Raw genomic sequence first — 21,966 nt, 5'->3', positions numbered from 1 at the left:
TTGTACACTCTGATGGCTGCAGGGAGGAATGATCTTCGGTACCTCTCGGTCCTGCAGCGCACAGAGGTAAGACGTCCAAATCTGCTGATCCTCTGGACTATGATGTTGTGAAGTGGGTGATCAGAGTGACGGATGATGGCCTCCACTTTCTTCTGTGTATACCTTTCCACCACAGCCTCCAGTGAGTCCAAACTGGATCCAACCACGGAGCTAGCTCTCTTCACCAGTTTTTCCAGTCGCCTCTTGTCCTTCTGCTTTAAACTATTTCCCCAGCAGACTGCACCATAAAACAAAGCACTGGCTACCACCAGTGCTTTGATGACAAGTTTCAAACCATAGTGCTACGTAACTAAACTGATAAATACCTTACCTTGGTGTGTTGTATCCAGTATGAAGTTGTCTTGAAAAAAGAAAAAAACACTTTGATTCGTTCTCAATTTAATTTCAAAACAAACACCCACTTTGCTAAAAGTAATTAACAACAGTGTGCATTAGACTCCAGGCCACAAGGTAGCCAGGGAGTGCAATTAAAACAGATCCTTCTCAAGGCATCATTAACATGGAAACCATGTTGGCAAACTTTAGGTTAAAAAGCTCACTGCAAACCTAAAAATAAAAACCACCACTGCAAACCAATACAAAAACCACCACTGCAACCCAAAGATAAAACCACCACTGCAAACCAATACAAAAACCACCACTGCAAACCAAAGATAAAATCACCACTGCAAACCAATACAAAAACCACCACTGCAAACCAAAGATAAAATCACCACTGCAAACCAATACAAAAACCACCACTGCAACCCAAAGATAAAACCACCACTGCAAACCAATACAGAAACCACCACTGCAACCCAAAGAAAAAATCACCACTGCAAACCAATACAGAAACCACCACTGCAACCCAAAGATAAAAACCACCACTGCAACCCATAAATAAAAAACAACAACTTCAAACCAAGAGAAAAAAATACCACTTCAAACCAAGATAAAAACCACCACTGCAAACCACAAGATAAAAACCACCACTGCAAACCAAGATAAAAACCACTTCTGCCTACCCAGAGAAAAACCACCACTTCAAACCACAAGATAAAAACCACCACTGCAAACCCAAAGATAAAAACCACCACTGCAGACCAAGAGATAAACCACCACTTCAAACCACAAAATAAAAAAACAACCACTGCAACCCATAGATAAAAACCACCACTTCAAACCAAGAAATAAACCACCACTGCAAACCACAAGATAAAAACCACCACTGCAAATCACAAGATAAAAACCACCACTGCAAACCACAAGATAAAAACCACCACTGCAAACCCAAAGATAAAACCACCACTGCAAACCAATACAAAAACCAACACTGCAACCCAAAGATAAAAACCACCACTGCAAACCCAAACATAAAAACCACCACTGCAAACCCAAACATAAAAAACACCACTTCAAACCCAAACATAAAAAACACCACTGCAAACCCATAGATAAAAACCACCACTGCAGACCAAGAGAAAAAACCACCACTGCAAACCTAAAGGTAAAACCACTACTGCAAACTGTAGGATGAAAAACATTGCTGCAAACTGCTGGATGAAATACATCACCACAAAAAATTAGAATGAAACCACCACTGTAAACTTAAGGATGAAAACCAACACTGCAGTCTGTAAGGTGAAAACACCAATGCAAACTGTAAGGTAAAAACACTACTGCAAACTTAAGAAAGAAAATCACCACCTCATACTGTAGGATGAAAAACACCACTGTTAACTGTAGGGTAGAAACCCCTGCTGCAAACTTCCAGATGAAAACATCATTGCAAACTTTAAAAAATAAAACCATCACTGCAGACTGTTGAATAAAAAAAAACATCACACTGCAAATTTTAGGATAAAACCATCAAAGCAAACCTTTGGATGAAAACCCCCTTTCTAAACTTTGGGAAATGGAAAATTAGGAGTTCTGAAATAAGTTTATTTTCCTTTATTGATAGTCAACAATTATAGATTGAATTTTGAAATTATTGATAACAGGGTGAAATGGCAGAGAAGTTGCCAAATCAGATGACTTAAGAGAAGTCTTGTGGTAAAAAGTCAAAACTTCTGTTGGACTGATCACCTGTCAACTCATCAACCTTGATTGGCCTCACCTGCAGAGGTATGCCCATCTGTCTGGAGACATCTCCACTGCTTAGTTTTACTTCATGAAATGCAAAAGACAAATTTTAGTCTCATAGATTAAAAATAAACAATAACAATAAAAACATACACATTACAAAAAATACCTATGCTTGTATAAGGCAAATTTACACCATTATCCATTCAAATGTTTGATGAATTTGAACATATATGTGAAATACTAATAAATACACTTATAAATTTGGTGCTCATAGTTGAAAATGAGTGGCTTAAATTTTTGAGTACAGAGTGGATAAAACACCCAACAACAATGTCGAAAGAAGAAAGCATGCCAAAACACATAAAGGCTAAAATTAGGGTTTTTCCACCAGATACTGAATTCTTCTTTTTTCCTCCTCTGAAATGTTGTTTGGTGCTTTGTAAAAAGTAGAGTAATTTGGTTTGTTCTTTGCCTCATGTACCATCTGAAAACTATCTTCTGTAGGGTTTGTTCAACTAGTATTAATTTTCTGCAAAATAAGCCAGGGTATTTTAACTTACTGACCATGTTTCATACACAGCAAGCAGCTGTATTTGTTTTAGAAAAAGAAAAGAAAGCACCAGGAAGGTAGATAAACATTGAGAAAAGAGATGGAATATTGATCCATCATATTAAAGGACCATAAAACAACTTCAAAAACATCACCAAGAGATTCAAAATTGCTCAACAGTAAACTGAGGAATCATTAAAAAAAAGAGTGTGAAGAAAACATAAAATGCAGGTTGTAGACACATTAAAATACACGTGCAAACAGAAATGTTTCAATGCTTCAGCTAATAGTCTCTACATTTTGAGCACATCTAACTGCTGAGGGAGGTTTGTGATGGTTCCACAGTGGATAAACACTGCTTAAAGTCAGGTCCTTGGGTTATCAGTCAACATTACACAAAGGTTCTTCTTTAGTTGATAAGTTTGATAACATAAATAAGAAGCTAGAGCTGTATTTTAGCCCTACTGACTTAAAAATAAGTTCATACACTTTAAAAGCTACTTTGTAGTGCACCAGTAGCTGCAGAGACTTTGAAACCTGGGTGATTTGCTAATTATTTAACCCTGGTGGGAAAGCTGCAGGTCCCCAAACAAGCTGGAGTTGTGTCATGCTCTTTAGAGGAAGTCCAGTTGAAGCTCCTGTGAGGAACCTCCTGTTTGTGTCTCTTCTAGAACAGTGAACTGCATCATCTGACATTTATTGCTTTCACAGGGGTTACAGGCATAAATATATATATATATATATATATATATATATATATATATATATATATATATATATATATATATATATATATATATATATATATATATATATATATATATATAAATTGTTCATCCTTAAGCTAACAGTCTAGTTTGCTATTGTACGTCATAGAGACACGGCACTGTTTATTTCACTGTTTCCAGACAAATCAAAGCCATACATGAGTTGTAAAATACCAGAAGTACTGAAATTTAATTTCTATTAAGATTAGTTTTCAAAATCTTGTGCTTTCTGTCACTTGTAGATAGTACAAGCTTTTTTCTCTCTCTCTTACCGTCAGTACTTAATTTCTAGAAAGACCACTGTGTACAATTTCTGTGCTACACAAAAAGTTTTCTTTGATCTAAATTTGTCTGAAACTATGGCAAGAATACCTCTTGTTATCATTTCATTCACCATTATTTTCTTTTTTGTGTTTGAGGAGAGAAATGCACAAGAAAGCAATTTCCCCAACATGCAACTTTATACCAGTTCTTCTTGGTGAAATGATTCATTGTTGTATGATTTAATGTTTAATGATGGCCACAATTTAATGGTGTAATGTGGTATTAATGTGTTTACATGGCCCATATTAAACATTGTTTTGTGTTTGCCAGCATAGAAAATAAAGCTCTCATTAGCGGTAACGGGGTGTATTGCATCAGGATGAATGAGACATTTTGCTTTGCTGGGCTCTGATGTACCTGCTCGACGTTCCTGAGATATAATGTGTTAGTTTAGGCTCAACCAAAACTGTGCCCTTCTTAAATTACGCATCATTATTTGTATGCAGTATCTGCTTAAATGATCCACATTTGCATGCACAGGGCTAGTCGTTGTTTTGTTGCATTCCTGCAGAGAGTTTGACCTTTGACCTGGTTGTTGCATTCCATAGAGGCTTGTCCTGCAGCAGCTCCACAGCCAGCCCTGCACTCGCTCAGCTTCTGCGCTACAGTGAGACGATATGTGCTGAGCCTGCTCACAGAAGGCACTGCGCTCAGTAGACAGCTTTCAGAGACCAGCAGACGCCATAGCCCCGTCCCAGGCTGAAGGAACGGCTTGTTTGGCTTCACACACAGAACCTGGAGCGTAGTTAGCCATTTTGCTAAGCAGCTACATCGCCATCGTTTTGCTTTGTAGACACACAGCAGGTTAGCCGCAGACACAGGCGCAGAGGAAATGAAGGACAAACAAAAGAGAAAGAAGGAGCGGACCTGGGCTGAGGCGGCTCGCATGGTAAACACTCTTATTCTGGCTTTTAAATAGCTGCATGTAAATTAACGCGTGTGTGAAATAGTGTGAACGAAGGATCCAGATGTGTTGTGTTTGGATATTCTCCTCACGACCACAGCCTAGGCTCTGCTCTTATATCAGATAGCTAGCATAGCCAGCAAGCTGCATCTGTGTATTTTAAGATAAAAACAATCTAATAAGCACATTTTGCATTATCTGCACGCCTTTTTTACTGGTGAATTCAAGCGCAACACACCGCAGCATGCTAACGTTGGTTAGCACACTAGCACCCACCTCTCCTATTTTAAGCCCTTTGTTTGCTAGGCAGCAGCCTGTTAGCTGGATGCTAATTCCCATTCGAGCAAAATAAGTAGACCAACCCAAAAGCTAGCGCCACTACACGGGCGTGCTTCTATTGTGACCAGCCCATAAAAGGAGACATTGCTTTTTTATTTTTTCTCAAAATGAGAGAAACACGAATCTTTTTTGTAACGGGAGCCAATGTTGTTGGTCATAATGCTAGCTAGCGTTAGCAGCGCTGAAGCTAACTCAGCTGTCTTATGTCCACATTGGCACGGATTGTTTGAAGCTACATCAAAGGAGACATGCCAGTGGACGTTTATTCACCCTGCTTTGTCCCAATATTAACGAACTGAACGGCTGAAGTTGGCGTTTTATTCGTGGCCTCTCTTACACCTGGAATGAGGAAGGTGAAAGGATCATGGTCCTGATCCAGAACCACTTAGATTTTGCTCTCGTATACAGATTTAATGACTCCTAAGAGGCTGCATACTAGCTAAAAATAGTTTGTTTGTGAAACCTGTATTCTACGTGTGAAAATGCAAAGAATTGCTGTTTATCTGCTCTCCAGTCTGCACAACATAAGAACACGTTCTGACCCTGAACCCCATAGTCCAAGCTTCCAGAGAAGGCCTAACATTTCAAGAAAGGGTCCACACTCCCCTAAAATTGTCTCGGATTTTTGAGCATCTGTATTATATTTGTTAAGATGTGACAACGGAGAAGATAGAAGATGTGTGGACTGAATTTTTCTACCTATTTGTAAACCCTCAAACTATTTTTTATTTCAAATCTGATCTAGTTTTGCACCTTCACAAGCAGAATAAAGGTTTGAAAAATCTGAAGTTTGTAGCCCCTCTAGGATAATCCTGCCCAGATATTGCAGGACTTGGTTATGTGGTTCTGTATCAGGAAAAATGAGGCAGCTAACCCCTTCTTGCAAATCTAAAATGAGTCTTAAGAAGTTTGCAGATTATCAAAGCCAGGTCTGATGAGTATAGTGGTTTTGTATCAGTACTTAATTTCCATAACATTCCACATGCCAGTTGAGTTTGATGCAAAAGAAAAGTGTCCACATTTAATTATGAAAACCAAACCTTGATCATATGCAAACTTAGGTGTGAGGGACATATATGATAGATTAGATAGATGCCTGCTAATATGTCAGTAAGCCAAATAATCTACTCTAAAGAAAAGGTAATAAGGTGTGTTTTTGCACACTGTTAAGTAGGGCTGGACAATTAATCGGATTTTAATCGTGATTTCAATTTTGCCATCTGACAATCATAAAAACAATATCATCGAAGAAAAACAATTAATATGCCACACAGTGTAGATGTATGCAAGTTCCTGTGCTTCATAGCTCTTCTGTGTTCCAAGTGCAGCCACAGCGAGTGTGTGTGACTTATGTGGATCAATAATACTGTATGTGCCACTTGCTGGTTCTTTAAAGTTGTGTTTAAATCAGTACTGAAGTTTTTGAATGAATGAATAATTGTGTATATTAATTGTGATTTCAATATCACTTAAAATAATCAGGATTCTTATTTTTACCATAATCGCCCAGCCCTACTGTTAAGCCTCAGTGAGGGCAGTGGGTTCACTGTGGGCTCTGTTTTCTGCTGGAAAGACCAGCGTGTTCTCTGCTCAAGCAGGTGGTCTGTGAACAGGTAACAGAAGTGACATCTGAGCGACCAACTTTTCTTCTGATTAACTCAAAACTTCATTAACAGTGTGAGCTGTGTCATATTTTTGTGTGTGTGATATAAATATAGATATAGATAAACTAAAAGAATAAAACCGCCTCAAAGTTAAAATCAGCAGTTTCCACAGGGTGTCCACAGGGTCTTAAAAAGTATTAAAAAGTCTTAATTGTTGTTTTATGAGGTATTACATTTTATTGGTATTCAAGCTTTGACTCAAAAAATATCCATGAATATCTATTTTCCTCCTTGCGACTGTCCCCTGGTTAGGACATTAAACATTTGGCCATTAAAGTTGTAAAAAAGAATAGAATAGAATTACTTTACTTACTTAGAGTCAGTAGAGAAATACAAAAATTGAAAACAATAAAATAAAATAAATACATAAAGATTTTAGTTACAATAAGATACAACAATAAAGATTGTGAGATGTATATACACCAGCTATAAATTACTACTAGTTTTAAAAAGAGAAATTAAATACAACATTAAAGCAAATCACACAAGGCCCATGTCCTAAATTTTGATAATGATAAAATAATTTCACGGTTTTTTTGTTTTTTTTTGCAAGTTGGCCTTGAATAAGTCTCGTTACTTCTTGTGAGAGTGTTGATAAACCTGCCTTTAGTTTCATTTATTCTTTCAAGCTTTATTCCTCCTCAGCTTACACAATTTCTGTATAAATGGAAACTGCAACTGTTAAAGATGGGTTGCCAACAACAACTCAAAGTCGCGATTAAGTCTTAAGACTTTTTGAAAGGTTTTTTAAAATGTCTTAAAAATGTATCAAAATTAACCTCAGGATTTTAGCATATACCCTGTTCCAGAGGCTTTTGAGGTCATCATTAATCTGTTTTTTGTACAACTAACATCTCAAAACCCAAAGGCTCTTGTTTACAATCTGTAGGTCCGAACAATGAAGCAAATTTTAACAATTAAAAACAAAATTAAGTAACTGATGTACACTTTTTGAATAATAAGATAATTTAAAGAACAGTTTAGCTGTTAATGTGTTTTCATGTGAGTAACTGACCAGCTTTTACAAGGAAAGCACATTTCAACAAGAAGGCATTTCAAACTGTTTCACATAAGACATTACAAGATCCAAACAAAGGGTTAAAGAACCCCAACCCTTACAAGTAGTGTGTGTCTCACTGTTAAATCAAGCTATGAGGAAATCTGAGAGGAACAGTCAAAAACAGGAGACACTGAAAGTCTGATTGATCTATTAAAAAATCATATACAACACACTGCAGGGTTGTTTGATTACAGAGGTAATGAAGTAATTTACCATAATATTTGAACTGAAGAAGTAGTAATCGTCAGTCTTCAGCCTGGATTTGGAAGCGGAAGCAGATCTTTTATTATCAGGGAGTTTGCTCCAGGTTTATATCTGATATCCACTAAATCATTGGATAATAACCGACCTGCAGTTTGATTATGCTTCACAGAAGTACATCTGTCTGATGATGCATAACATCTAAGGTCAGGCAAACTCACCATTTAAGGCACCAGAATAGTCTTTTTGGAATTTGAAGATGGTGGTCTGAGGTTTTTCTGTGTGTTACCCTGGTCACTGATTCTGGTCAGCTCAGCTCCTTTGTTCACAAACTGGCCAAAGAACTGTAACGAAAGCTGAATGAGCTTCTGCTAAGGAGGTCAACCCTTCAGCATTATATTTAGAGCATTTTAACGAACTTCATCAGTGTCATAGTTGGTGGAAGTGCTCACTTTATTTGGAGTTTTCTGCTTTTACTTGGTGCATCTTCTTTTTTCTTTTGGTGTGGCAGAGGCAGGAAAACACATTGAATTTCAGAAGTAATCAAACTGCATGTTAGTGTAAGACTTTGCCGTCCTGTTTCTTATCCTTTAATTGCCCAAATAGTTAAAGGATAAGTTTGGTTAATACAGCTTTTACATTGTTTATAGAATGAAGTAGAACAAAATACTCACCCAGAAGGCTTTCCTGATCCAAGCAGTGCTTCAGGAGATATTTAGATCCAAAATCGTGTAGCGGACGTCTGTATAATGGGATCCATCGGGGCATAGACAGCGCCGCTCTTAAAACTGCATTAATCGTCCAAAAACTCATGTTTTTCACCAATATTCCATCATGGTCCGCTCCGGGTTAGTTCTCTGCTGCAGTCTGTGTCACTACAGACAGCGCTGTGACCTCTGAACTGACTAAGACTTTTCATGTTTGCCCCTCAAAGAAAGGAGGAAGTGGAGTCAGCTCTTCAGAGAGTACTGCGCATGCGCGGAGGGGCAAACGTAAACAAAGTCTTCGTCAGTTCAGAGGTCATTACAGCCACACAGCACTGTCTGGAGTGACACAGACTGCAGCAGAGGACTAACCCGGAGCGGACCATGCGAGTATGGCCTATGGTCACACTACAATAGACTTAAGGCACACGCATGGCCCCCTAAGTCACTTTGAAGCAAGTGTGATCTCAGAGTCAGCATGAGACACAGAGAGCACTGCTACAACTTTACAGACTTTTTGCTTTATGTTGAGTCGTTTTGGTCAGACACGGCCCTCCAACACTCCACTACTGTATAGAATGACTGTCCAGAGGTGCACTTGCCGCGGTCGTGGATCATACCCGCTGTCCGCTTGCGCTTGTGCCTGAAGAAGACTGTGCTGAAGCCCCCCCTCTGAAGTGTGCCAAAGCAGGGAAGTGAATTGTCCTCAAGCACCAGCCAAACAAACAGCTGTAGGGCCAAAGCATGCTTTAGCGTAGTACGGTTTGCCAGTGTGATTGCGTCCTTAGGCTGATGTGTCTTTGTCTTGTTTTTGGAGTTTTTGGAGCGTAGGTCTTTCTCAGTCTCCGTGTAAACACAATGCGACTTTTTTCAGGTGTTGGAGAACTTCTCAGATGCCCCCATGACTCCAAAACAAATCCTCCACGTCATCCAGACCAAGGGGCTGAAGGAGATGCGGTGAGAAGCACACACACACACACACACACACACACACACACACACACACACACACACACACACACACACACACACACACGGCATGAACACAGTTAAGTGTAAAGCTTCTTACCTTTTCTTGCCACAGCTGTGTACTCACTGAGCTCTACCTGTGGTGTTGAACTACAGGTGCAGCCACACTAGAATTGTTGTTCATTGACTCCTGAGTGTATCATGACACTGACCTTCAGTGACTGTTCTCAGTAGCCATGTATACATGGACCCAAATATTCCGCATGCATTCGGTTTATTTGCTCAAACGGAAATAATTTAACCTGTGTATACACCTCATCACAAAAGAAAAGTGCCAATCAGAATGGACATTTAATCGCTTTCACAGGGGTGGAATATTCCTTTCCCCAAACTGATTGAGGTATCATGTATCCACTCAAACAGAAAGTTGTCAGGGTGCGTTCTTTCAGCGCATGCTCAAATATGACGTAAGACGCAACTAGAGATGTTCCTCAACTTTAAAAATGGCGGCGAGCCGTCAGCACTGGACTGCTGTAGAAAGTTTGTTTTTGATCCAAACTTTGAAAGAAATGAACATAATTTCAAGACTGGACGGACGACAAACTCGCAATACGGAGTATTGCAACACCGTGATAAACAAACTGTCGTCCTCCAGCTTTGATAAATCTTGTGATGTTTACATTTTTCTGCGCGCGCCCAATTGAGTAATCTGTTTGATTACAGCGGCGCATGTTGACCAGAGATTGGAATATTCCTTTCCATGTATACTAGTGTTTTCAGAAAAGTCATCATTGGATGTGTCAATCCCTGTTGTTCTAAACAAGCTTTTAATTCTCTATTACATGCCTTTCTTTCCTCATGGACCACCTGACCTGCTGCTGACCTGATCAGGAGGTAAGACAAAGTGCCTTTCACTCCTTTTCAGTCACCAAACACCTGTGCTTTGTTTCACACGCTCAACTTTCTTCAACTGTGGACTCACTGAAGAGTGATGGCACAGTTTGCTCAGATACTTTCTCATGTTGCAGTGATTCATTCTCTGCCATGTCACTGCCAAAACTACACTTTATCCGAGCTGATCAAGTTTCGAAGCCTTCCCCAAACAGGCGTCTTACAGAGAAATCTCTCCATCTTTCATGATGTATCAGAGCCTACTGAGAATCATGGTGTGACAGATGCTTCTGAGATGATGTCAGATACACATGGCATTAGAAGGAAATGAACCCGTATGTGTTTGTTTGCAGTGGTACAGCTCCTTTGGCCTGCCTGGTCACCATGCTGCACTCCCAGGTGAGGGGGGACCGAGTCAAAAACAGCATCTTCTTCAAGCTGCCTGGACGGATGAGCCTATTCACCCTCAAGGTAAAAAACATGATGAAACCTTTACACAAACCTTAAGCTATGTTACTCAGTATTATCCACAGTAGGGATAGACCGATTATCAGCGGGGCCAATTATCTGCATCGATATTTGGCATTTTGGGGCATATCGGCATCTGCCTTTTCAATAATCCGACGGCCAATATGAAACCAATTGAAAACTGTGTTGTTTTGGCTCTGATGCTTCTCTGCACGGAATTTCTCTCTGTCTACAGTATGGAAGCCTTAGATGGTTGTTTAAAATCAGTTATGGTAAACCAAACAGAAAATTAATCCAGATGCATTACATGCTGTGCACTGATGCATTAAAAAGCAGCATAAACTCAGTTTTGTCTGGTTTTATTGTAGTTACATAGAAATTTTGTGTTTACTGTAGAAAACTTTATCTTTTAAGTTTTAATTTAGCTCTATAAACATGTTTCTAAGTATGGTAGCTGTTTCATAAACAAATGCTTGAAGGCATTTGAATGCATTTAAGTGTTGGGGTTTATATTGTTCAAAATTTTACGCCAGTATTTTCACTTTGACTGCAAATGAATATCGGCTTTAAATATCGGTTGTCAGCCTCCTTGCCTACTAATAATCAGTAATGGTATCAGCCCAAAAAAATCCATACTGGTCTATCTCTAATCCACAGGCTGTAGAGTGATTGGTGGTTTCCAACTGTTTTCCAACTCAGGGCCAGCTTTGTAGTCTCAAAATTGTTTGCGGCCCACCTTTGACCCCATACACACGGAGGCCATATAAAGCGTTCTCAGAGCACTTTTTTAATCGGAGATTGAACACAAAGGACTGAACTGCATACTGCAACGTGGTCCCACTGCAGAGTGGTCCCTCTGATAATAACAAAAGTTCCCATCTCTCATTTGATAATCACATGTCTAAAAATCAGAAACAAAATAATGAAAAGAACTTTGAACATCTTTACTATGAATAAAATAATAATACATTTCATTTATAAAGCCCTCTTCAACGGATGATTTCAAAGTGCTACAGATTCTTAAAAACAGAAAATGAAAAAAAAATATATATAGAGGGGGGGTAAAAACAATTTAAAAAACAGATTGATGTGGTAGACAATCTTTAAAGCCATTAAAGTGGCTAAAAGCTTTGCAAAAAAGAAAGAAATGTCTTAACCTCCTTTTTTAAACAGTCAGTAGATGTGTTGCTCTTAGGGTGTCTGGGAAGGCATTTCACAAACGTGGGTCAGCAGCACAGAGGGCCCGATCTCACATAGTCCTGAGTCTGATTCTGGGTGTATGGAGGAGGTTAGACTGAGTGGAGCAGAAGGAAAGTGTTGGGTTCAGTGGATTTAGGAGTTCTTTGAGGTAGGAGGGGACATGTCCATGGGTGAGCTGGTGTGAGAAGAGAAACCTTGTCCTCAGTCCTGCTGGAGACGGGGAGCCAGTGGGGTGGATAGAATGGGGGTGATGTGGTTGTGTTGCTCTGCTCCCATCAGGATCCTCGCTGCAGAGTTTTGGAAGTAGATTTATGATGTAGGGGGCACTTGCATTACCTTTGCTGACCACCAGGGGATCACAGCCTACAGGTTGGGAATTCCAGCCGCAGGTAATTACAGTGACAGATAAAAAACAGCCTGATCTGTGTTTGCTTTGAAGTGGAGAAATAAAAAGGAAACAGCAAGCTGTTTTAATTTGATGCTGCTGACCACAGAGCCCAGGTTATCCCACAGGCTGAGAGCTTCAATTGCTCTGGAGGGTAACTCTGTACTTTTCATGCTCTGCAGAAGAACGCCCTCCAGTGGACAAAGACAACCACAGAGACAGAGGTGGCGACGGAGGCTACTGGAAGAGATGCTGCTCCATCCTCAAGTGGAAGCACTCCTGCAGCGGGCTCATCTGTGGCCTCGACCGGACCCACCGAGGCCACCGAGCAGGAGAGCTGCGACTCCACCGAGACCACTGCTGCTGCAAGCGGAGACAATGATGGTAAGACTACAGCTCACACCAGATCCTCTGTGAAGAGCCAATGACTTCATCAGAACAACCCTGATGCCTTTGTACACTCAACTCTGGGCCAAGACAAGGTGCCAGTGGTGCAGGTTCACTGGAACTGTTGTTAGTGAACTGGACTTCAGTCCTCATTGGGCAGCAGTCCAGGAAAGCAGCTTTAGCCCAGATCAGAGTTATTATCGTTTAGTATTTTCTTCTAGATTGGAGATTGGTTTCATTTTGGCGTCTTGTTTTCAGTTCCAGTTTAGTTTTTATACGTTTTTTAAAGTGGGTAAGTTAAGTTTAGGCTTTATTTTCTGAACAGTCTTAATTTAGTTTTTATTAGTTTAATTTTAGTCTTTTATTGTAATGTGGGGTAGGGCTGGGTGAGATGGCCTAAAAATAAAATCTCAGATTTTTTCACCAAAAATTTGATTTACCATTATTTGACGATTTTTTGACATTTTTTTTCCACCTTTTAAGAAAACAACAAGTACAAATGACAGAGAGAACCCCAAACCAGTTTTGTTTTAATTTTATCAAAAGCTTAATTAAGAGTAACCTCTATTTCACTCCTGGAATTAAAGTTGTAGCTGTTTTTCTGTTTTAACAACCTCACTTTGTAGTTTTAAAGGAGACAGACTTGTTTGCATTCACATTGAAAGCTGCACCATTTTATTCATTTTAAATTTAAAAATACTGCTAAAGAAGCTTGTACAGTACTGTTTTAAGTGCACTATAGCGCTACTAAGTTATATTCTATAAAAAAAAAAAAAAAACATTTTGTTTCAGTCTAGTTTTATTTTTTGCCAAAGCTGTAGCCTGTTAATCATGTAATTTAATACAAAGAAATAAGCAAAAATAAATGCTATTTATTCTAGTGTGGACTCACAAAATTCATGCCTCCCTGCATAAGTCAGTGCCCTGGTTGGGGCACCCCAGTCTAAAAAGTCTGGTCCGCCCCTGTTTGTCAGAGTGTACCTGGTTGCAGTTTCCTTAGCTTTAAAACAGCCTAACCTGCCGATACCGATTTTTTATTTTTTACAACTGACAGTGTATACTTTCAATGTTCCAATCTTATTTTATTGAAAATCATTGAACAATACCTGTGAAACAATAAAATCTTTATGTTTTAACTTAAATAACCAATAAAGTGTCCTGAGTTTTAGGTCTCAGAGCAAAAAAGCAACAAAGGCTGGCTGTCAGACCTTCCCAGAGGTATATATATGATCAGTTTTATATGTAAGGACGGGCCGATCACTGATCCCTGACTACCGACCCCCCAAAATTAAGGAAATCAGCATGTCTACTGAAGACGCTTTTTGAATAATTTCTATCTTACTGCGGGAACATTCAGTGAAAAAATCTTAGAGTTTGAGGAAATCTAAGATTTTTCTTTAAATGATGTCACAAAGAGCTACTTTTAGCCTTAGGATGCTTTGTGAATATGGGCCCTGGCCTTTATATTTTATTTCAGTTAGGTTTAGCTGGTTTCTTTGTTAGTAACTATGGTCCAGATAGAAGCAGCCTGTTGAAGATCACAGCTTTGAAATATGTTATGTAACTCAAGCTGCTGCAGTGTGAGCTGTAACAGAGAGGTGGCTTTCAGCAGAGGGAAAGGTTATCGTCTGAATGTTTCTAGAGTATCTTCTCTGTGAGCCATGTCTGTGGCAGAGTGCAGCTGTGCGTTTATTCCTCCTTTCTGCTTTAAAGCTTCGGTCGATGAAAGCTCGTCCAGCGCCTCCTGCTCCACCGAGCCGCAGCCTCCCATCAACCAGCCACAGACACGCCTCAGCAGGTCGGCGGGACAGCAGGGACGGACAGAAGCACAGCAGACCCAACATCCTCCACACGCTCAGACCAGACTGAGCCGCTCCAGACAGGTCAGCACCCTGCAGAGGGACTCTCACTGCTCCATGTGTTGGATGGCTGTAAAGGCTGTAAGAGCACCACTGCAGACCCGTGTGACACATGGCTGTAGCTTCCCTAATTGCCCTGTTCCTCTGTTTGTGATTCTGCAGTCAGGGAGGCAGAGGAAGAAAGCCGTCATGATGCCTCGTGTTGTCCTCACCCCGCTCAAAGTGAATGGAGAGCACGTCCCCTCAGGTAAGAATCCCTCTGTTTCGGAGCAGCACCAAAAGAAAGCCTGAATGCTTCAGGACACATGGTTTCTGTGGCAGGTCCCATGAAGAGGAGCAGAGGAGGAGTGGATGTGGACTTCGAAACACCAGGCTCCATCCTGGTCAACACCAACATCAGAGCGCTCATCAACGTGCGAACCTTCTCTGCCTTTCCCGCACACTCCCAACAGCAACTGCTGCAGCTGCTGCCAGAGGTGGACCGCTTGGTAAGTATCCGACTGAACCCAAAGTTTACCGCTCTGCCTCTGGAGCTCCCCTTTTACCTGGGCATCACTTTTATGTGTGATCAGCCATGACATGATGAACACAAGTGCAACCAGTACAGAAGCTCTCCCCTGATGTCGGCTCTGACAAAGCTCCTACCATCACATGGTCAGGAAGCTGATGCTAATGTGTCAATGTCTGAGTTGTGGTGGTGTGCTGGGGTGCATTATAAGGAAAGATGTTCCTGAGTGACTATTTCCAAATTTATAAGATGAGATTGAAATTATCACTGGTGGACTGAGGCCGGCGACACACTGATCTGACCTTTATATCCAAGCAGGTTTAAAAACCATGGCAGGTATCAACTTTGATGATTAAGCCCTCAGAGAAACTCCTGAGATCTGGTGCAGCGTTGGAGGATTGTTGTGTCATTGGGCTTTCTGTGTGTGGGCTCTGTTTCACAGCTCACTCTTGGCAGAGACTGTCAGAGGCTCTACTTAACCAATAACAGCGTGGTCTCTGGGTACAGTTTGCTAATGTTTGTGAGCCATACGAGCATGCAGCATCTGGTTGGTGATGTGTCTGCTCCTCTCATTGGTTAAAGCAGGTAATCCAGCCCTACCCCTCCTTTGATATGCAGGGCAGCAGAGTGTTTGGAATCACTCAGTACGGTGCAAACCAGCAAAGCAACACCTGTCCATTTGGCCGTTTCTCCGTTGTTTGATCTAAAAAGCCCTTCCCCTCCTCCTGCAGGTTGGATCTGATGGCATGGCCCGGCTGAGCAGTTCAGCTCTCAACAATGAGTTTTTCACCCACGCCTCCCAGAGCTGGAAAGAGAGACTGGCTGAGGGTAAGACACTAGTGCATCATGAACAAGCTGCCCCAGCATGAGCAAGCCTGGAGGAGATGTGTCAATCAAGGACACCTGATATCAGAGGGTCACAGTCACACTTAGTTGTTGGCTGAATGTTAAATCAAGGAGAAGCACAAGCAGTGTTACCTGTCCACAGGTTACCATGCACTCCAGCATGACCTCTGTTCATTGGAGGAATAAATCCTGAGCTATGTTCCTGTGTGGACCAATCAGTGACAGGATTCATAGACTGTAGTTTATCTGTTCCTCTCGTCCTCCTCCAGAGCAGCACAGACGTGGACAAGAGCAGCTGTTCCTCTTTGAATCACTGTTTGTGTTTGATGCTTTCAGGCGAGTTCACACACGAGATGCAGGTTCGATTCCGACAAGAAATGGAAAAAGAGAAGAAAGTTGAAGCGTGGAAGGAGAAGTTCTTTGAGGAGTACCACGGGCAAAAGTAAGACTCTACTTATTTATGCTTATGTTATCCACCCCCAACACCACATACTCCTGATTTTGAAAACACTGATTGGAGAATATTCATTCCCGACCATGCTAGCAGTTCATCTCTCTGCTCAGCTGGTCTGCATGGGCTTACAGCCTCTCAGGTGAGTGTACCTGTTGATCAAGCTGTTATTTGTCTACCTGCAGGTCTGGTCTGACCAAAGAGGAGTCCCTGAGGCTGACTGCCAGTGAAGCCAGTAAAGTTGCAGCTACTGTGCTGGACAGTGATGTCGCTGTGGTCGCAACTCCAAAGAGACGCAGTGTAGGCCGAAGAAGGAGAGACGGGCGCATGAGGAGACGCACACGGGCTGATCTGCGCCGCAGGGCACGCCGCACTCTCTGTAAGGCCACTCCTGCAGCCCTGCAAGCCCCTGAGACACCCGAGGCCAGCGCCGCTCTGGACATCTCTGCGGTGTCCATCGGCTCCCCCATGTCCGACAACACGGTGGTTCAAGCCGAGGTGGTGCTGCAGACAGAGTGTGGAGTGGAGCTCCCTGCAGAGAGCACCTCTATCGAGCCCAAGCCTTCTCCTACTCCGGAGCCGGTGGAGTTACCGGCTCCCACTCCAACACCCACTCCCACTCTAACACCCACTCCCACTCCAACCCCTAGCCCCAGCCCCAGCCCGGCCTCCACCAGTGCCAACGAAGAGCCAGAGGTCACAGCCCGCCTGCTTCCAGAGGAGGCTGCCCCCCCTCTGGCTTCCACCTCCTCCCCCTCCTCTTCCTCCTCATCTTCTTCATCCGCCTCCTCCCCAGCCTCCTCCCCCTCCTCCCCCTCAGACAGACAGGGAGCGTTTGCAGCGGGCTTGGACTCCTCCTCTTCCTCCTCGGCCTCGTCCAGTGCAGCAGTTGCAGCCGATCCCCTGGACGACACTGCCTCCGTGGTCACCTCTGTCACTGGAGGTACTGCCACCAGCAGCCGTGAGAGCAGCCCCTCCGCCAGCCCCGCCTCCACCCCCGTTCCCAGCTCCCAGCTCAAGGAGAAAAGGAGGCCCGAGGAGGCTCAGGCCTTTTCCAGCTTTCCCGAAAAGAGGCCGCGGCTGGATGACCGTCAGTCCTTTCGTACCACAATTGACGGTGTCCGTACGGAGAAGCCGCAGCCGACAACAGAAGAGCCCAAGGTGCCGCCAATCCGGGTAAGACTTTACTTTATAAACCTGGTGCTCTCAGAGTCTTTTCCTGATCCAGAACTGAGCCTGACTCTTCTTCACTCTTTCTCTGCTCCAGATTCAACTGTCCAGAATCAAACCTCCCTGGGTCAAAGGCCACCCCACCTATCAGATCTGCCCACGGATCGTGCCCCCCGGCGAGGGCTCGCGGCGGTCGGGGACGGGGGGCGCGCGCACCTTGGCGGACATCAAAGCCCGCGCCCAGCAAGCCCGTGCCCAGCGGGAGGCCGCTGCTGCTGTTGCAGCCACTGGCGACGGGACAGGGACGGACGGGGTCCGGCTGCGGCCTGCTGCTGGGCTACCGGATAGCAGCAATGGACGACGAGCGCGAGAGCATCCAGGACCTATCGAGCCCGGAGGAGGAGGAGGAGGAGGAGGAGGAGGAGGAGGAAGTGGAAGAAGGGGAGGTGGTGGGATGGAGGAGCAGGGACCGTCTTCGGACTCTAATTCGTCTGGAACACAACTACAGCTTCACAATGTAGAGTCTGTGCCACAGCCCTCCCCGTCTCTGTCCACCACCTCCACCTCCATGTCCCTGGAGCCCCCACAGACCCCGAGTCCTCCTTTAGAGGAGGCTGCTGGGGGGCCAGAGGCTGGAGAGGAACCAGAGGCGTCAGCCCGAGTGCTGAGCTCCTCCAATGGCCTCACAAAGAAGGCAGCTGAGGGGTCCTCTCCAGAACCTGATGCTGAATCCAAGTCTGCTACTCTGTCAGCCAGGCAGAGCCAGGTCCCTGAGTCTGCAGCGCCCTCTGTGAGAGCAGACCAGGGCTGTGAAAAACCTCCTCTGGTCCCAACCTCCATCCCAGACTCCCTCCCCAGGTTTGGGGCTCAGGGTGTGGATGTGATCCAGACTCTGGCCAGCTCCTGTCAGCCCAAAGAGAAGCTGAAAGGAAAGGAGGCTGGCCTGGGGGGGGTGATCCAGCACGGCTCCCATCATGTGGAGTCCCAGGACGTATTTTCCTGCTCAGCTGCAGAGAGGAAGCAGACGCCACTCCCTCACATGGACTCTTCCGAGAAAGACTACGAGGCTGGGATGCACAGTGACTCCACAGAAACTGCTTCAGACTGTGAGAACGAGAGCCAGGAGGACGACCAGCACCCGGACTGGTGCCCCCAACTGAGCACGCCAAGAAACGGGCAGCTGGTCATCTGCAGCCCTCCCCCTCCTCCTCAGAACCAGCAGCCGGTCATCCACGCTCACGTGTCCAGCCGCCAAGGACAGACCGTAATCCAGTCCTGTTACCCCAACGGTCTACCCCACCCCCAGCATGGCCGAGCCCACCCCCAGGACCACCACGGCACACCCAGTCGAGACACCAACGTGGTTGTCAAAATGGAGCCTGGAGAGGACTGTCGAGTGTCCAGACTGGGCTCTGCTGAAGACGAGTGTCGTGGAGGTTTAAAGAGTTCTGCTGCCAAGAGACCGCCCAGCTCAGCCAGACCAGTATCCAGTGTGGAGGCCAACAACCCCTTAGTCACTCAGCTGCTCCAGGGCAGCCTGCCCCTGGAGAAAGTCCTGCCTGTTCAGTCTGCAAACAGGCTGGAGATCAGCCGGCTGCCGGGGCCACATCCCAGACTGCCAATGGTGAGGACCCCAGGTCTTCGAGGCAGGCCAGAGGTCTCTCAGAGTCCAGATCTGACTGTGGCCTCTCAGAACCACAACAAGTCCCCTCCAGGCCGCCCAGTCTCCTGTCTAATGGAGACACCAGCTGTGTCACAGTATCTACCCCAGCAGGCCCCTGGGGCGGTCCCAGTCATCACCTCGGTGCCCCCTTCCTCCTCCTCCTCCTCCTCCTTGTCCAGCTCAAACCACAGGAGTAACCTCAGCTCTCAGGAGTCTGCAGTCATCAAAGACTCTCAGTGCCCTCAGCCCTCACAGGGGGCCACTCCAGACCGGCCACAGAACTCCCACCGCCCCCTGCAGAACGGCCCCTCTCCTCCCCACGCAGACCCTTGTCCCACAGAGGTGGTCCCGACCATTAAGATCAACTGGCGCCCCCCCCAGTCCCAGCTGCCCCCTCCTCACCAGCAGCAGCAGCAGCTGTCCCCCGCCTCCTCCGTGAAGAATGAAGTGAGCTCACGGCCGTCCTGCCAGGCGCTCGCCAAATCCTCCCCCATCAAAGCCCTCAGTGTGACCAAGAAGGAACCGGGGAGCTCGATGGATGGCTACCTGAGCGGGGGGGCCATGGAGGGGCTTCTCAACATGGAGATGACTTTAGCCAGGATGGCCAAGAAGGAGCACAGCAAAGCTCTGTACTCCACGGGCTCCCCGTCCTCCTCCTCCTCCCCCACGCCCTCCTCCTCTCTTCCCTTCCAGCTGTATGGGAAGCTCCCCAAACAGGGCGGGGGAGTCAGCTACACGGCCAATGTGTCGGTGATGGACAACGGCGGTTTCAGCCGCAGTATGGCGGACAGTGTTCTCCAGCTGCGCCCCCGCCTGACCACCACCCAGGCCACCCTCAGCATCCAGGCCTTTACTGACAGTACGGCCGAGGAGGTGGGGCTCAAGTGCTCGTGCCGCCTTAAAGCCATGATCATGTGCCAAGGCTGCGGTGCCTTCTGCCATGATGACTGCATCGGGCCCTCCAAACTGTGTGTGTCGTGTCTGGTGGTCAGATAGTATGTGGGCGCAGAGGGACTGCAGCCTGGGGGGTCAGCAGCAGGACTGAGGGGCTCTGGAGGTCCAGGAGGAGCCTGACAGGCAGGATCTGCCTTGTATGATAGATTTGGTCTGTATTTTTTGTTGTTTCAGATTTTCAGATTTTTTTTAGCTGTATTGATATATTATTATTATTACTATTATTGTTATTATTATTATTATTATTGTTGTCGTTATAATTATTGTGAATTTGGGGCATGATTGATTGTAAATTGTGCCTTTTTTTGTTTTCTCTCCTCAAAAAACATTTACCTCATCTTCTCTCGCTCCACCTGTCATCATTCGGTGGCCATCATTGTTTTGGTCTCTTGTCTCCTCAGTGAACAAGGACTAATTTTTGTCTCTTTGCGCAAAGAAGTATTTTTTTAACCATTAAAATGAGTAAATGATGTGCTTTCACTGCTTTGTGCTTGATTCAATACTTTCTGTCACTCATGACAGAGTTCAGTGTCTGAAAAGAAGAGTGAGTAAAGAAGTGAGAGCAGTCCTGGGCAGCCTGTCCCTCTGAAATGATGCTCCTCACATTGAAATCTAAACCTGGAACCCTTCTCAGATCTAATTTAGTCCTCAACAGATTTCATCCACGTCTGTGCAGACTCTATAATTGAAGCAGTGAATGAAAGCCCTGTCTGACAAACATCTGTTCTTTAACTAGAAAACAATCCTCCAAAACTGAATATGCAAAAGTCAGATGAACATCACTAACTGGAAGAACCTGGTTGTAGCAGACATCAAATAAAGTCTGAATCCCCATCTCTGGAACAGCCAGCCTTAACAAATCCTGTTCATCTCTCAACAACAACCTGACCTCCGCCTTTGACTGATCTCTAATCCAGCTGCCTTCAACACACAGAACATACAAAAGCACAGCATACTCCCTTTAGCTATTTTGTTTTATCTGTTTACTGCTCATTACAATAAGTCTGTAGTCAGCCAACCACACGGCAGAAACCATATGTGGTGAAGATGAGCTGCAGGAGTTCAAACTGAGAACATCAGAATGGAGGACAAAGGGGATTAAAGAGCAGGGATTAAAATTCTCTGTTGCTACGCCGCATTTCCGTCAATTTCAATATTGTTGGAATTTTGGTCAGTGTCAATCAAAAAAGTGGTGCAGACTTTTGTTTTGTAATGTAGGAATTTATCTGAATCCTGTGACACAAGTGAAGTTTTGCGTATGTGTGGTATTTCCATGTAGGCTACAGTCACAACTTTATCTGCTCAGTGAAGTCTGCTCTGTGTAGAAAGCTTTTATTGTGGTAGCGAGCATCAGCATACACTTCCTGTCTTGCCCAGACTTTAATCTTGGGCTCTGGTGTGAAATTTATTCACCCGACCAGGGGAAAAAGTACCAGAGAATAAGTGTACTGATTAAGTTTGATCACGCACAGTCAGAGCAGACACTGAGCCAGACATGCTCTGTTAGGAGCACACATCAAGACATTAGGTGATATAACACATCACCCACAGAGCACCATGCCACATGAAACAGAT

General features: G+C 44.3%; 1 protein-coding gene across 1 annotated transcript; it reads left to right on the top strand.

The window, feature by feature from the left end:
• Positions 1-4,230: 4,230 nt before the first annotated feature.
• asxl1 (ASXL transcriptional regulator 1) lies at positions 4,231-20,861 on the top strand. The gene is made up of 11 exons (XM_074681517.1): positions 4,231-4,657; positions 9,515-9,598; positions 10,852-10,971; positions 12,736-12,937; positions 14,654-14,823; positions 14,962-15,046; positions 15,121-15,287; positions 16,039-16,135; positions 16,490-16,595; positions 16,790-17,780; positions 17,872-20,861. Exons 1-11 carry the CDS (start codon positions 4,601-4,603, stop codon positions 20,431-20,433), a joined length of 4,641 nt encoding a protein of 1,546 aa, XP_074537618.1. The 5' UTR covers positions 4,231-4,600; the 3' UTR covers positions 20,434-20,861.
• The last annotated feature ends 1,105 nt before the right edge of the window (positions 20,862-21,966 follow it).

Source organism: Halichoeres trimaculatus, unplaced genomic scaffold (genome assembly GCF_033239565.1).
Source record: "Halichoeres trimaculatus isolate MK-OKI-2021-1 unplaced genomic scaffold, fHalTri1.1 fHalTri1_scaffold_11, whole genome shotgun sequence".
NCBI classification, from domain to species: Eukaryota; Metazoa; Chordata; class Actinopteri; order Labriformes; family Labridae; genus Halichoeres; species Halichoeres trimaculatus.
This window is presented reverse-complemented; position numbering and strand designations above follow the sequence as displayed.

Excerpts from the sequence above, each read along its gene's own strand:
- asxl1 (XM_074681517.1), top strand. The coding sequence starts at position 4,601 with ATGAAGGACAAACAAAAGAGAAAGAAGGAGCGGACCTGGGCTGAGGCG. Across the intron at positions 10,972-12,735 it reads TGAGCCTATTCACCCTCAAG|AAGAACGCCCTCCAGTGGAC; the intron begins GTAAAAAACATG and ends CATGCTCTGCAG. Across the intron at positions 15,047-15,120 it reads TGGAGAGCACGTCCCCTCAG|GTCCCATGAAGAGGAGCAGA; the intron begins GTAAGAATCCCT and ends TTTCTGTGGCAG.